Source organism: Scardinius erythrophthalmus, assembly GCF_964197995.2.
Source record: "Scardinius erythrophthalmus genome assembly, chromosome: 15".
In the NCBI taxonomy this organism is placed as follows: Eukaryota; Metazoa; Chordata; class Actinopteri; order Cypriniformes; family Leuciscidae; genus Scardinius; species Scardinius erythrophthalmus.
Window position 1 is genome coordinate 31,272,131 of NC_138235.1, and position 16,213 is coordinate 31,288,343.

Sequence of the window (16,213 nt, forward strand, 5' to 3'; positions counted from 1 at the left end):
TACCATGAAATTGGTCATATAGTTTACCTATCTATCAGTATATCACTATCTGGGAGTTAAGACAGCACTGCATCCCTCAGATGGGAAATTCTCTCCCAGTTTAACATTACCATGCAAGTTTGAAGATACTCTCTCATCTATGATGCAGGGTTCTCCCCTGTTTGCCAACAGAGTCATCCTAATTTGGAGTGTAGTATCATTTCAGGGCTCAGGGGACCTGCGGAAACCAAGCTGATGAAGCTTTAACACAGAAAATACTGGGCTCTCAGCCCGTAATGAGAGAAAGACGCCTTTGAAATGAAAACAGTCTCAGTCTTGTATTCAACAGTGTGAACAAATTACATTAATTGTGTTGTTGTGGCTGTAACGGGGGAGTGTGAGTGGGTCACAATCTTATACTGACAAAAGCATCATCTTAATCTGTATTTTTTTTCTTGGTTTTCAGTTTATTTTAAACCCAACTGGCAAATTGTGTTAGACCTCTCTAAAGGATGTTATATTTTTGCGCTTAATACATGAAAAACAATTTCCAGTTGAGTTAAAAAAATAGGATTAAAAGAGGATCAAGAAAAAATTACTTAAATTCTTCTTTGTGTCATTTTGCTTCTTAAATATATTTGATCAAAAATACAGTAAAACAGTAATTTGTGAAATATTATTACAATTTTAAATAACTATTATCTATAATAAATTTGACAATGTAATTCCTGTGATGGCAGAAATCATACTAATATGCAGATTTGTTGCTCAGGAAACATTTCTTATTATGATCAATGTTGAAAACAGTTTTTTTCAGCATTTTTCATTTTTAAACATAAATGCATCCTTGATTAATAAAATAATCAATTAAAAAAAAAATCTTACTAACCCTAAAGTTTTTATGGAAACCAAGTAAAAATGATTTATAAAATGATTATTTTCAGTGCAGCAGACAGTATCATTTATTCTGATCTGATAGCATTGTGTCTCATGATAATGAAGTTCAGGGGGCTTGAACTGATTCTGAATGAGCTTGATGTAAGGAAATTACTTTTTGAAGGGCAAGTGTTATAGATCTGTAGAATCTGAAAAGAGAGCCAATTGTGTTATGATTCTGTTTTATTCTCTCTGCCGCTGAGTGCTGAGTGCAGATAGATTTATCAGACACTATCAGCAGCTGTTTTAATTGTGTGAAGCTTCAGTAAGATCTATTAATAATGAGCCGCTGGCTAGAATCCATGCTGGCAACCTCTGAAGCTTTTGAAGTTATCTTTTTGTTTAACAACAATGAACAGTATCCAAGAATTCTGAGGCTCTAATTAAATTTTATAAAGCTATGAATTTAGGCCACAGAAATGAAACCGCTAATTTCCATGTGTGTATGTTTGGAAATATTTACAATTGTCTGCACTTTCTTAAAGTTGGCGGAAGCTGTATTTTTGTCTCCATCAGAATTGCAAATAAAATAGTTTCCAGACATACTAACATGCTGCATACTGCACAGTGTACACTAAATACCGCCTACTAAAAAAAAAAAAAAAAAAAAAAAAAACGTTATGCATTGACTAACTTTGGATTAGCATGCTACTTTAATACTCTGCACCGTATATGCAAATACTGAATTTGGAATAGCATATTACTCTTACTATTTTTAGCATATAAAGACATGACTGAAATAGTAATAGTATGCCACTCTAAATTCAGTCATAGAATATCTGGATGACTGCATTATATCCCACAATGCAATGTGCTCATCCTGACTGTCAATTTCCATTGTGATATTATTGCTTATTGAGAAATGTATGCTGAGATTTTTTTTATCACTTATTTTTTGTTCTTACCAAATGAGAATAGTGCTGCTGCTGACATGTTGAAATAATTTTTGCCAATTTACAAATTTGAATAAAAAATGTTGCAAGATGATAGCTGAACATTGCTTGGTGAATTAAATATGCAAAAGTGATGAGGTCATGTAATTGTAGAATGCTACATAGAATAATTCCTGTTTCATAGTAATCAATAGTAGGCATCACAGCATAGCAGTAAACTATTTCATTCTGATCTGAACATAACCTTCATACAATGATAAACATTTAACCCTATGTAAAGCTTACTATATTATATTTGATATGCAAAATATGGCGTCTAAATTATCAACATGATTAAAACTTGGATGAAACCTGTTGCACACAACTACATGCATTTAGTCGTCTGATTGATCGTTTATAATGTTTTGCAAGTAAAAGGCATTGTAGTTGTAACCTTTATACTCGCATCACTCCGAGCGGGATTCGAACCGGAGTTTCCGGCATGGGAAGAACGCGCGCTAACATGGACATTAAAGACTGCAGCCACTAGGGCCAGTTGCTACTAGTAAGCCTCTTGAGATCAGGGGAGTGAGGTTTACTCACACAGCTCTTACTATAGCTGTCCTCCATTACATAGTATTATTAAAAAAATGTCCCCCTTCAGGTTGTGGTACACACGTCTTTTAGTTGTGAAGTCTTCACTGATTTTTATAAAGTAAACGTAAGAATGACTTTTATATCATTAGTAATATGTCAAGATGAACACTCACTGGACTGAATTTGGATTTGATTATCCATCATTTTAAAATGCGAGTATCAGGCTTTTGAGGAACGTTTATTTGTAAATATCTCAATCATCATTGTATTGGATTTCTTTATGTTTTGCCCCCACAATTAAAGTTTTGATCACAAAACTAACACATGACACTAAAATCATATTAAAGGAGAACTAAGTAACTTTTTTACCTTAACCAAACAGCTTTGGAGTCATTGGAATAGTTATATGACTTTTTTCGGGTTGAATGGTGGTCGTCTCGCACCCCCCAAGCGCCTGTGAGCGGAAAAACCACCCTTGCAACTTTGGGCCGGTGTGGTGAATAATCCGGTCACTTTGGTGTGATGAGTCAAGGACCCAAGCAATCCGATTGGTTCAAAGCAAGTTTTATGGGTAATCGCTTTAGTGCCTGGTTACAAATCATACAAAATCATTTTATTATAGAAGACGTTTGTACTACGTTATAACGAGTCATTAATGTATTTAATGTATTTTAAATTATACGGATAACGTTAGCTGTATGCTATGCTATTATCTAAGCTAACTAAAAAACACACTAGCAACAAGAAATGTTTAATTTCACAATCTATAGCTTTGGTTAAATACTAGTATATGAAACCTATAATTTAAAATACGTGACCAGCGGGAGAAGATGGGAGGTGGGACAGTCGCCAACGAGTTTTGACGACAGTGTTGTCAAATATATATTCCGAAGGTGTAGGGGGAGCTCTCTAGAGAAACCCGCGAGAAAACAGCGAAGAAATCGGCAAAGCTGCATAGCGCTGCTTTAAGATAAATTATTGAAAAATAAATTATAGAGTGACAACTGATATTTATATGCATTTTATGGTAGTCTGCTTGCATTATCAGAATTTCATAACTTTTGGCCTTATAAATAACAACATCTGCACCAAATTGCCTATTTGTGCATATAACAAAATAATGTTTTTTCCACCATAAGTATGAGCTCCATATTCTCACAATAGCACACTGTTATGAGCCATAAAAGCCTAATATATCAAATATGATTCTCAACAAAAAGAGATTTTGTCTAAAGGTTCAATAAACTCATCAATTAAAAAAAAAAAAAAAAATCCAGACTATGATTTAATATGTCTTTAATATATAGTATTTAATATTATTAGTTATCATCTTGGGAAATACATATTTATTTTGCAGTTTTAATCCAATTTGATCCATTTTATTGTCAGGCCTTGACAACAACAACAACAACAACAACAACAACAACAACAACAACAACACCCTTCACATCAGCTTACTGAGATGGTGCATACAGCACTACAGGCAGCCAGTCAGAAGGTGTTTAGGTGAGAGATGGCTGGCAGTCGGCTCTTGTGCTGCTCTTTTTGTCCTGAGACAGCTGAGGATAGAGTCTGCCAGGATGCCAGCTGGTGAAGATATGAGTTCCCCCCCCCTCTCTACCAACACAGATCTCTCATTCACCTCGACCCCGAGGGAAGGTGAGAAGAGGTGGCTTAACTTCTCCCTCTGAAACCACAAACATAAGACACAGAGATAATGAAGACTAAGTTTTATGGACAGTCAATGAGTAAACACTTACTCTGCGGTCCTCCCCTCTTTGCCACCAGCAGTGATTTTCCACGACAGCCTTGTAGTGGCTGTTTATTGTTCCTGATCATGACTGATGGTCTCGTAACCTTCCCAACCTGCCCGTCAGATACACTGCTAAAGCTTTCGCTTCAGCCTTGGCTGTCACAGAGGCATTCTGGGAGCTGCAAACACATCTAATATACTGTTTCGTAACAGAACTCTGGCTCGTCTCATCCGCATTGCTTTGTTGCTGTAGATTCAGCTTCGAAAAACAGTCGAGAACGCATCTCTGCAAGCTTCCAAACCCCGAAATGCTAACATCGCATCCCTCATAGTGTAAAATGACGCCCCCACACACACTTTATCATACACAAGCCCCATTAAAAAGGTGAAATGAGGCACCATTCGGTGGAAATTAAGACACGACAGAAATCTGAGACTCAATTAGCTTCTAATTTTTCACTCGAGGAATTCTTTCCTTGCTGGCTTTATGAAGGATTGTTTTAAATGACACAGATTTCTGTCAGAGAGAAGTCCTTTTGTTCTTCCCCGGAGGGTTGCTGCACTGATACACACGTCTCACATGAAATCCCTGCTCTGAGGCAGTGCAAATGAGGCAGCACTAATACATTCTCCCTCAGCGGTGGGGAGACTATGTGTATGAGGGGAGGAAAGTTAATGCAGTTACTTTTATTTTGTTTTTTGAGCAGGACCATGTCAGCTCGGGAGGACCTCCTCGGAATTGGAAGGGAATTGGCATCGCCATGGTGGTCATCCTGGGGGTCATGTCTCTGGTCACCCTCTCAATTTTTCTCCTCACCCCCGGTAAGTTGGAGAACGAAGAAGTTAATGAATATAAAGTGAATGAGGTGGTGAACCAAGGATAAAGGAAGAGAGATGTGAGATCAGCTACAATAAGGGAAGAAAGAGATATGGGAAATACAAAAGAAGATTATAGAGGGTTTATGTGAGCGAGCTCATATATAAGACATCCATTCACAAATAAAAATACGAAAAGACAAGAGGAAACAAAGCAAGCAACCCTCAGAATAGATTTTTGCTGCGTGCTCAGCTCTTAAAATGTGGTTGTGCAACAGAAGTATATTTGTTTGGCTGCAAAATAACATACATTTCTATAATAGAACTTTGCTTAAAGGGACAGTTCACTTTAAAAATTAAAATAATTCCCCATCGTCCAAATTAAACAATTCCCCATCGTAAGTACACATTGATGGCCTAAGACACGAAACGAGCGGTTTGTGTGAGAAAACGAACAGTATTTATATCGTTTTTACCTCTTATACACAGCCACGTCCAAGTGATCTGAGGGCACGCGCGCTTCCTGGTGTGTGACGTGTACGCAGACTGGTGCATAGATATATACACTAGATGTCGCCTTGTCTACGGCAGTTCATTGGAACGAATGTTGAAACAGAGTCCCTAATTTATGGAAACAATCAATAATTATTCCAATTGCAAAAAGCTTACATCCAAAAATTCTAAATGACTATAGACCAGTGGCTCTAACTTCATTAGTTATGAAGTCTTTTGAAAAAATTATAAAGAAAGAACTGCTGGAAAAAATTGAACACCTACTCGACCCCTTGCAGTTTGCTTAGAGCCAATAGGGGGGTACAGGATGCGACTATAACTCTGCTTAACCTCATATACAAGCACTTGGAGGGAAATAAAAACCATGTTAGACTGCTTTTTGCGGATTTCTCATCTGCTTTTAACACTATCCAGCCCCACTTATTGGTGCAGAAGCTCATAAAAAACTTTGGGCTAAATGACAACTTGGTGGGCTGGATTCTGGACTTTCTTACAAACAGGACACAGAGAGTGAGAGTAAACGGGCATCTGTCTGAAATTTCAGTCATATCAACCGGCTCCCCTCAAGGTTGTTTTCTCTCTCCTCTTCTGTACATTATGTACACAAATGATTGTCGGAGTGAACTAATTAATAACTATATTTTAAAGTTTGCAGATGATACAGTCATAGTAGGTCTAATGGACAACAATGAAACAACTTACGGCCCGGTACTACCTTATTTTTTAACCTGGTGTAAAGAAGCTTTTTTAGACCTAGATATTACTAAGACAAAGGAAATGTGCATTGATTTTAGACGTCACCATCCAACTCTTGAAAAGACAATTATAGATGGTAAAGAGGTTGAAATCGTTGAGTCGTAAACGTACTTGGGAATCATTATTGATAACAAGTTGACCTTTGACCTGAATACGGACATGCTGAATAAGAAATGTCAGCAACGTCTCTTCTGTCTGAGAAAATTAGATAAGTTTCAAGTAGACAGATCCTTGATGTCATTGTTTTATAAATCTTTTATTGAGTCTGTTTTCACTTTTTCATGCATTTGCTGGTATGCTTCTCTTAGTTTAAAACAAAAGAACACATTAGTAAGGGTAAATAAAGTTAGCAGCAAAATTATTGGGACTCAACAGGTAAAACTAAATGAACTGTACAATAGACATGTACTGAAAAAGGCGGAACGATATATCGTTGTACGATATATCGCTATATTTTTTTGAAACGATATGGAATGAGGCAATACCGTTTATATCGATACAGTAGTTTGATACGAGCACATCTGAAAAACGCGGAAGACGCAGTGTGCGCTGCCGCAGTGAAAGTAACGTTAGCCTACATAGTACAATTTGTCCTAAACATGACACAAGCTTATATTAAGGGCTTCAAAATAACTGGTAAGATATAGTTAACAAGTTTAAAGCAGCTTGCCCTGTCAGATGCTTACTGACAGATACTGTTGCTGACTGACAGATAAATACTTGCGCTGTTTAATGCGTTTGAGATGTGTTGCTTTCCTCAGTGCTTAACTTACATTTCACAGGTATATTCTCCATCTGTAAATGTTAGAAAGTCAAACAAATATGTCCATTTCACTGTGAATGAGCGACGCTGCGCGCATGCGCGCCAAACAGACGGAGCACAATAGAATAGTAGCGCAATAATTCTGACTAAAATATACATATTGCTAAAATGATTGTTGTTGGAAACAACAAATAGGCCTATGCCATATGGGGAATTTTAAACCTACAAGTATATTTTTATGAAAGTGACCATTATAACGGGGTAATCAAACGCAGGCTAATAGTTTAAGTTATTTTGTTTTTATTTTCATTTTTAGTTTAGCCTTTAGTCAATTTAAAAACAAAAGCATTATTTTTGTTGGAATGTAATGTGATTTTAACCACCTTTTTGCACATAATATATTGCATAGCCTACATTACATTCACTATATTTGTTTCCATATCCTCCAATATCAACATTGTTGGATATCATTGGGCAGGATGAAAATGGCATGTTTTTTTAAATAAATACAGATTTTCTTTATCCAAATGGAAAAATGTAGAAAGTACCGAGATATATATCGTATATCGCCATTTAACCCAAAAATACCGAGATATGATTTTTTGGCCATATCGCCCAGCCCTAGAATCCATTATGTCTTGTAGTTCTCACCCCCTGCATGCGGAATTTAAGATGCTGCCTTCTGGTTCACGCCTTAGTCAGCCATACGCTAAAACGTACTCGGTTACTAACGTAACCTCGGTTCTCTCTAGAAGAGGGAACGAGTACTGCGTTTTATCAAAACGCTACGGGAAAAGTCTCTTTTCACGAAACACTGAAGCAAAAATTATCCTTTAATTTTCATATATGTAAAACGCGTTGCGGCAGCAGCAGACAGCTATGGCGAGACGGCTTGTTCGCTCATTGGCTGCTCTGCGGCAACTGCTTAAGCCTATCGAGCGAGGCCTGAGATGACATCAGGCCAATGAGGGCGCTTCGCGCCCTCCTCGCCACTTCCCGCCGAAACGGGCGTGGCTTACCTCTATAAAAGGAGCTCGAGAAGGCTGACTCACTTGATTTTGATCGCCGAAGCGAACCAGAGTGAACCGTACGCACGGCAGAGAACGCAGTACTCGTTCCCTCTTCTAGAGAGAACCGAGGTTACGTTAGTAACCGAGTACGTTCTCTTACGAGAGTCCTCTCGTACTGCGTTTTATCAAAACGCTACGGGAACCCCTTGCAAAACGCCGTGCGTGCTGGGATAAAAACACTGATCACCGGAAGCTATTTCAGGCATACAGTGCATAATCACCAGATTGACTCACACAGAGTCAGGGAATAAGGGTGGGAGCCTTGATTCCCTAAATTGTAGCGTCGTAGAATAGACATATCCACAGACGCAAGTATAACATCACATAGACAGGGTAGGGAGCCTGAACTAATGTGGAAATGTGGGTCTTACACAGTTCTGCCCAAGATAGTCGGTAGCGCATAGCGCGTGAGTTTCAGCGGTCTGACTGGACGGCTGAACGGATTACACCGACAAAAGCTTAGCCTGCAAGGCGGGAACCTCTAGGTTATAAAACCTCATAAATGTAGACGGCGAGGCCCAGCCCGCCGCCGTACATATATCCTGTAGGGAAATCCCGCTGGACCAAGCCCACGAAGAAGCCACGCTTCTCGTGGAGTGCGCTCTGACTCCCAACGGGCATGGAATGCCTTTGGCAGTATAAGCCAGCGCTATGGCGTCAACTATCCATCTGGATAGACTTTGTTTCGAAACAGCCATTCCTTTGGAACGTCCACTGAACGAGACAAAGAGCTGCTCTGTCTGTCTGAAGACAGCAGAGCGGGACATATAAGCTCTTAAAGCCCTAACAGGGCAAAGAAAACTCGAGTCCCCTTCCTCACTTGATGCCGGCAGGGCAGCCAGGGAAATGACCTGAGCCCGAAAAGGCGTGTTGAGGGATTTCGGCACATAGCCGTGCTTAGGTTTGAGTATGACTTTAGAGTCATTAGGGCCAAACTCCAAGCACGCCGGGCTCACAGAGAGCGCGTGCAGGTCGCCTATGCGCTTCACTGAAGCGAGAGCCATCAAAAACACTGTTTTGAAAGACAAGTGTTTGAGGCTAATAGACTGGATAGGCTCGAAAGGGGCATCTTTCATGGCCGCTAGGACCGTAGAAAGGTCCCACAAAGGAACTGAAGGAGGTCTAGGTGGATTCAGTCTCCTAGCTCCCCTGAGGAAGCGGATGACTAAATCATTCCTTCCCAGCGACTGACCCAGCGTTGAACCAGAGAACGCTGAAATAGCCGCCACATACACTTTGAGCGTGGAAGGGGATCTGCCCTTATCCAACAGCTCTTGTAGGAAGGAGAGAACCTCCGTTACCTCACACTCGAGGGGTGAAATGCTCCGAGCTGTACACCAGCCGGAGAAAACCGACCACTTCGAAGCATAAAGCCGCCGTGTCGACGGCGCTCTAGCCTGAGTGATGGTATTCACGACTCCCTCTGTGAGACCAACGGGTATCCGTTGAGCACCCACACATGAAGGGACCATAGTTCCGGGTGTGGGTGCCAAATCGAGCCTCCGGCCTGCGAGAGGAGATCTCTCCTCAGCGGCAGTGGCCATGGATCGATATCTGTCAACTGCATAAGCACTGGGAACCATATCTGGTTCTCCCAGAACGGAGCTACAAGCAGGACTGGGCATTTCGTTTCCCTGACCCGTTCCAGCACCTGTGGCAGGAGGGAGACGGGGGGAAAAGCGTATAACGGACAGCGCGGCCACCTTCGGGACAGCGCGCTGTCGGTTTTTGAAAAGAATGCGGGGCAGTGCGCGTTTTCGCGGGACGCGAAGAGGTCCACCTCCGCTCTGCCGAATCTCTCCCACAACAGCCGGACTGTTTGTGGGTGTAGAGACCATTCGCCCGGGGGAACATTGTTCCTGGACAGTCTGTCTGGGCCCACATTCTGAAGCCCAGGTACATGCACTGCTCTCAGCGAGCGTAAGTTGTGCTGAGCCCATAATAGGAGGCGTTTCGCCAGCCTGTACAGGGATAAGGATTTCAGACCGCCCTGGCGATTTATGTAGGACACCACAGCCATGTTGTCCGAGCGGACTATGACGTGTTCGTCCTTGATGCGGGGACAAAAACGCGTCATCGCGTTGTGCACTGCCAGCATTTCTAGGCAGTTTATGTGTTGGAGCTTTTCTCGTTCCGACCACAGGCCGAAGAACGGTCTGCCCTCGAGCAGAGCTCCCCATCCCGAGGTGGATGCGTCTGTAGACACCATCCTCACTCTCGAGGAAGTCCCCAGGCTTACACCTGATTGGTACCAGTCGTCCGCCGTCCAAGGCGTCAGGGCTGAAACACAGCTGTGATCGACCTTGAGGCGTAATCGACCGGTCGCCCACGCTCTGCGCGGTACCCGCGCTTTCAACCAGAACTGCAGCGGGCGCATGCGGAGCAAGCCCAGCCGGAGAACTGACGATGCTGAGGCCATGAGACCCAGCATCCTTTGAAACTTCCTGAGCGGGGTGACAGCGCCGCGGCGAAAAGCCCTCGCCGCGCGCTGAATGGCCAGCGCGCGCTGTGGTGACAGCCGCGCTGTCATAGACTGTGAGTCCAGAACGACACCCAGAAACGAAATCGTTTGACTGGGGTTCAATGAACTTTTCGTCCAGTTGACTGTGATACCAAGATTCTCGAGGTGATCGAGTAAAATGGTTCTGTGCTCCACGAGCTGTGATCGTGATTGAGCTAGGATCAGCCAGTCGTCCAAATAGTTCAGCACTCGCATGCCTCTGAGTCTGAGAGGAGCGAGCGCTGCGTCCATGCATTTCGTAAATGTACGAGGTGCTAGGGACAAGCCGAATGGCAGGACTGTATACTGGTATGTCTGACCCTCGAAGGCGAATCTCAAGTATCGCCTGTGGTGTGACGCTATCTGTATTTGAAAATACGCGTCCTTCAGATCTATCGACATGAACCAGTCTTCTCGGCGAACGTGCGCGAGAATTTTGCTGGTTGTGAGCATTTTGAAACTGCGTTTCACTAATACTCTGTTCAGCCGTCTTAGATCCAGTATGGGTCTGATACCGCCGTCCTTTTTGGGGACTAGAAAGTATCTGCTGTATAGTCCCCCTTCGCTTAGAGCTGGGGAAACGCGCTCTATCGCCCCTTTGCTTATCAGTTTTGATATTTCGGCTCGAAGTAAGTGAGCTACTTCCAACGAAACCGTAGTCTCGACGCGCGCTGTGAAGCGGGGAGGGCGTCGGCAAAACTGTAGCGAGAAGCCTCTCTTTATAATGCCTAGCACCCAGTCCGAAACCCCTGGGAGCGCTGCCCATGCATCTGCATGGCTGGCTAGGGGCTGGATACGGAGCGCGCTCTGATCGCCGTGCGACAGAGGCGCTTCGGGGGATACAAACATAGGCGTTATGCCTGTGGCATTTGAGGCGGGGCGCGCGCTTAATACAGCGGGCGAGACGCTCATCCTCGACCTCGCTACAGTGCTTAGCTGAGTGAGGGAGGACTGAGAAAGTCTCATAGGACCCATGTGAGCGAGTAGATGTGGGCTGGGAGCGGGCACATTTACTGCTTTGGGCGCGGCGTCTGCCTGAGCAGAGCGCGCGCTCACAGTTCTCGTTTTTACAGAGAGCCTGTGATGTGTTAGACATAGTGTTCGTGGGCACTGGGAAGTGGGCACTCTCACTATGCTGGAAGCGCAATCGACCTGAGTCGATTTTATGTGCGCGGGCCCTAAGTGTAGGGCTGTGCTTATGTGTAGTGATGGGCACTGAGGAGTGGGCATCGAGACTACATTTATAGCACCATCGGCCGTGGCCGGGACACCAGAAAATACACTCTTTCTGAGATTTATCTGGGTAGCCGTGAAAACGGCTTTTGTGTGCAGGCAAGCGGGCAGCAGTGCGGGCTTGCTCTCTGCAGAAAACACTGGAACAGTCGCAAATCTTGGGACTGAAACAGTGGGGCGCTTGGGTGGGAGGCCGGCCGCAACGGGACTCACACACCTGCGCTTTCCTAGGCTTGCTAGGACTTCTTCGGCACTTCAGGCTTTACCACGACCTTCGATCGCGGCCCGCGCGAGGAGGGGCGCCGGGCGCTGGACCGAGAGCGGGGCCTCGAGCTGCGCTGCTGTGGCTGCTGCGATGAGGCGGCCGAAGGCGGGGGCTGAGGCTGAGAGCTCCGCGGGGTCCGTTTGTCACGACCCGCTGCAGAACCGGAGCGCTTCGGCAGGAAGTGCTTGAAGGCTTGAGACGCTTTTTGGGCCTCGGTAAATCTCTCCACGAACTCGGAGAGAGAAGAACCAAAAAGGCCGGTGGAAGACAGCGGGGCATCGAGAAACGCAGTGCGCTCGGAATCGGCCATCTCCGTGAGCGTCAGCCATAAGTGTCTCTCAGCGACAGTGGCGGAAGCCATACAGCGTCCCATGGCTTGTGCGGCGGCCTTAGTAGCTCGGAGCGTGAGATCTGAAGCGCTCCTTAAATCCGCGATGCAGATAGCGTCAGGTCCCATCTCGTCCAGTTTACGGAGGAGATCACCCTGGTAGATCTGCAGCGTAGCCATGGTGTGTAGCGATGACGCGGCCTGCCCAGCGGCGGAGAAGATTCGCGCGAGCAGCGTCGACGTCATGCGGCAGGCTTTAGAAGGCAACACCGGTTTAGCCCGCCGTCCAGCAGAGGGCGGGCAAAGGTGGGTCGCTATCGCCTGTTCCACCGGCGGAAGAGAGAGGTAGCCTCGGTCTCCGGCCTTATCCAGGGAGGAAAAAGCGGGTGAGACAGATGAGCGCGTCCGCGCAGAGAAGGGCGCGTTCCAAGCCTTCGCAACTTCTTCATGTAACTCAGGAAGAAAAGGAGCGGGCTTAGATTCCGGAGAAGTGCGCTCACCAGGGAGGAAGCTACCATCCAGCCGGGTTCGAGAGGGGGGCTCCGGTGCAGACCACTCGAGGCCGAGGCTCGCCGCGGCCAGCGCGAGTACTCGCATGAGCTCCTTCTCAATGTTGGCTCTCGTTGAGGGCTTGCGGGCAGGAGGCGCGAGGTCCTCAAAGCTCGCCCAATCCTCGCTGCCTGAAGCTACCAGAGAGCAGGAATCCTTTTCCCCCGACGCGGCCTCTGAACCGACTTCCTCTGATGAAGCGGCGGCAGACTGCGGGCGCTGAGCATCAGGAAGTGATTCGAGAGAGGCCGGTGAAGCTGGCGGGCGAACCGGCGAGCTTGGTCGGGCTGGAGCGGGTTCCGGGACCCGCTGCGAGCGGCGCTTTTTACGGCGCGGCATCGCGGCGGTGAATGCAGGCTTGGAAAAGGATGCCAGGCGAGTCCTCAGAGTCACCATCGGCAAAAGCTCGCAGTGAGGGCATCCGCCGTCAGCGAGCGCGAGCGCTGCATGGTCCTCACCCAGGCAGGAAACACAGATGACGTGCTTGTCTCCCTCGGTGAGTGGGGCTCGGCACGAGCCGCAAGAAGGCATCTTAAAAAAGACGCAGCTCTTTTAGGGGTGAGTGATGCAGGAAACACACACACACACACACAAAGGCAATGAAAGGATATAGGCGCCGGAAAGCGCAGCAGGTACGGCTGTAGAAGGCGGCGTTGGCCAGCAGCTTCGAGGGCTCGTCCCGCTGATGTGCTTGCTTCAACGACGCTGCTTCCGTGATCCAGCGATGCGTGCGCTTCGCTGAAGAGATTAAAATCAAGTGAGTCAGCCTTCTCGAGCTCCTTTTATAGAGGTAAGCCACGCCCGTTTCGGCGGGAAGTGGCGAGGAGGGCGCGAAGCGCCCTCATTGGCCTGATGTCATCTCAGGCCTCGCTCGATAGGCTTAAGCAGTTGCCGCAGAGCAGCCAATGAGCGAACAAGCCGTCTCGCCATAGCTGTCTGCTGCTGCCGCAACGCGTTTTACATATATGAAAATTAAAGGATAATTTTTGCTTCAGTGTTTCGTGAAAAGAGACTTTTCCCGTAGCGTTTTGATAAAACGCAGTACGAGAGGACTCTCGTAAGAGAACAAATAGATATACATTCTCCTTTGTACCCTCTGCTATCTCTTTGATAAATTCTGGAAAAAAAGAGGTAACTTTTGCACTAAACTTTAAATTTACATTTATATGGTAGTGGTATTAATATCTATTTGACAGATTTGTATTTTAAATTTTTTATGATGTTGATGTTTTGTTGTGATGTATTGTTTGTGTACTACTTTTGCTACTGCAGCAAACTAATTGCCCCTTGGGGACAAATAAAGTTGAAGTTGAAGTTGATGTCTTTAAGGCTGTGTATAAGAGGTAAAAACGCATTATATGACTGACAGACAAGAACGGTTTGACCTAAAAATATAAAAATTTAAACTACTGCGGAAAAAAAGACACATACATCTTGGATGCCCTTGAGGTAAGCTAAAACATACCAAAATTTAATTTCAAAGTGAACTATCCCTTTAATCCGTGTGCATTGCCACTACAGTACCTACAAGATTTTTCTTTGTTTGCATTCATTGAGCTTTTTATTTTACCAGCGTGCTTTGGGGAAGACGGGATAGGGAGAATAAATGTTGAAATTAAGTGTAATTATTTTGTTTGTTGTTGAGGAAGATGAGAAAAGGGAGAGTTATGTTTAATGATCTGCTATGCTGGGTTATAGAAGAGATTCAGTTATATTGTCAGCTGGGTCCAAATGGCAAAATCCAAGTTTTACCTTGGCGCGTTCATTTTGGAAGCGACACACAACGTGTTCTTCTAAATCACAGCATAACAGAATATTAAACAATATGTTTTTTTTAAAAGTCATATTCGGTAAATAAAACCAATTGTATGGTAACTTAATTTTGAACTAAAACAATATGGCCTGGTTTCAAAGACAGAGCTTAGATTAGGCTTTAGTTCGATTAGGAGATTTAAGAAGCTTTTATAAACATGCCTTAGAAAAGAAACATTACATTACTGATGTGCATCTTGAGACAAAACAATTGCACTGACACATTTTTAGAAATATAAGAGCAAGTTGCTTTCAGTTAAAACAACTCAAACATGCATTTTAGTCAAGGACTAGGCTTAAGCCTTGTCTGTGAAACCGGGGCTTTATGGTTTACATGCAAAAATATTTTTGTGTAAAAATGTTAAGAAAAAAAAATACTGATGCACATTTTTTCAATGTGTGGAACCACATTCCGGCATTTAATTGTTTATTTATTTTTAATCATTTTTTTTTCTAACAGCCTACTGCATTTCCATCAGTAGCATCAATATTTGATTTTATTAGACATTCCTGTAGATTTTTCTAATAGACATGATTTGTCCTCAGGAGTTGTGGTTGTTCTTAACTGATTGCCTGATTTTGTATTTCAGACGAGTCTCACCTCCTGCTGCTGTCTCGTCTCACTCTGGAGAACCTAGAGAGCGAGGATTTCAGAGTTCACGACCCATGTGCGACGTGGCTAAATGGTAAAAATGTCATTATATTTTACAAACAGTGTTTCAGGGGAATGTTTTAGGTTCATTTATTTGATCTATGTGGACATTTAGAGCTCCTGGAGTGCAACAATTCATTGTCTTGAAACGTAATGGGAGACTGGATGTGTTTTTCTTGAAATGTTCGATTTACTTTTCAATAAACGTGGCATTCATCAGGATGCATTTCTATTCACTCTTCATTATAAAGCATGCACAATTAATATTAGTGCATCCCAAGTCATAATACATTGAAAATAGTATTATAAAGGTGTCTGTAGGGCTAATATTGCCCCTGACACATTGACACTTTCAAATTTTTGTTGTAACATAAGGAATGTGAGTTGCAGAAGTTAACTATGAATCTAAAAGTTCAAATTGACGCGTGTAATATTTGGATTTTACAATAATCCTACCCCATTTTGATATGCAGTTTGACTTAGGAAAGTCACTTATAGGTTGAGTTCCTCAAAAATACTGGCATTCTCAAAAGTATGTACTCTACAGTTCAAATATTCGGGGTCAGTACGATTTTTATTGTTTATTCTGTGATGGCAAAGCTGAATTTTCAGCATCATTACTCCAGTCTTCAGTGTCACATGATCCTTCAGAAATCATTCCTCAATCATCAATGCTGATCTGGTGGTCAAGAAACATTTCTAATTATTATCAAAATTGTATAGACTGACTGTATATACTGTATACATATACTTTATATATACATATATTATTCTCACTTTTAGTCATTTCAGTGCTTCCTTTCTGGATAAAAAATATTA

At 43.8% G+C, this 16,213-nt stretch overlaps 1 protein-coding gene across 1 annotated transcript in view; it reads left to right on the forward strand.

Annotated features, from left to right (window-relative positions):
• LOC308703442 (inactive dipeptidyl peptidase 10) overlaps positions 1 to 16,213 on the forward strand; it is a gene marked incomplete at its 5' end in the record, with an annotated part of 63,819 nt that overhangs the window by 17,768 nt on the left and 29,838 nt on the right. The window contains 2 exons of the mRNA XM_081386917.1: positions 4,845 to 4,959; positions 15,333 to 15,428. Coding sequence (XP_081243043.1) covers positions 4,845 to 4,959; positions 15,333 to 15,428 — 211 coding nt within the window. The remainder of the gene's footprint in view (positions 1 to 4,844; positions 4,960 to 15,332; positions 15,429 to 16,213) is intronic.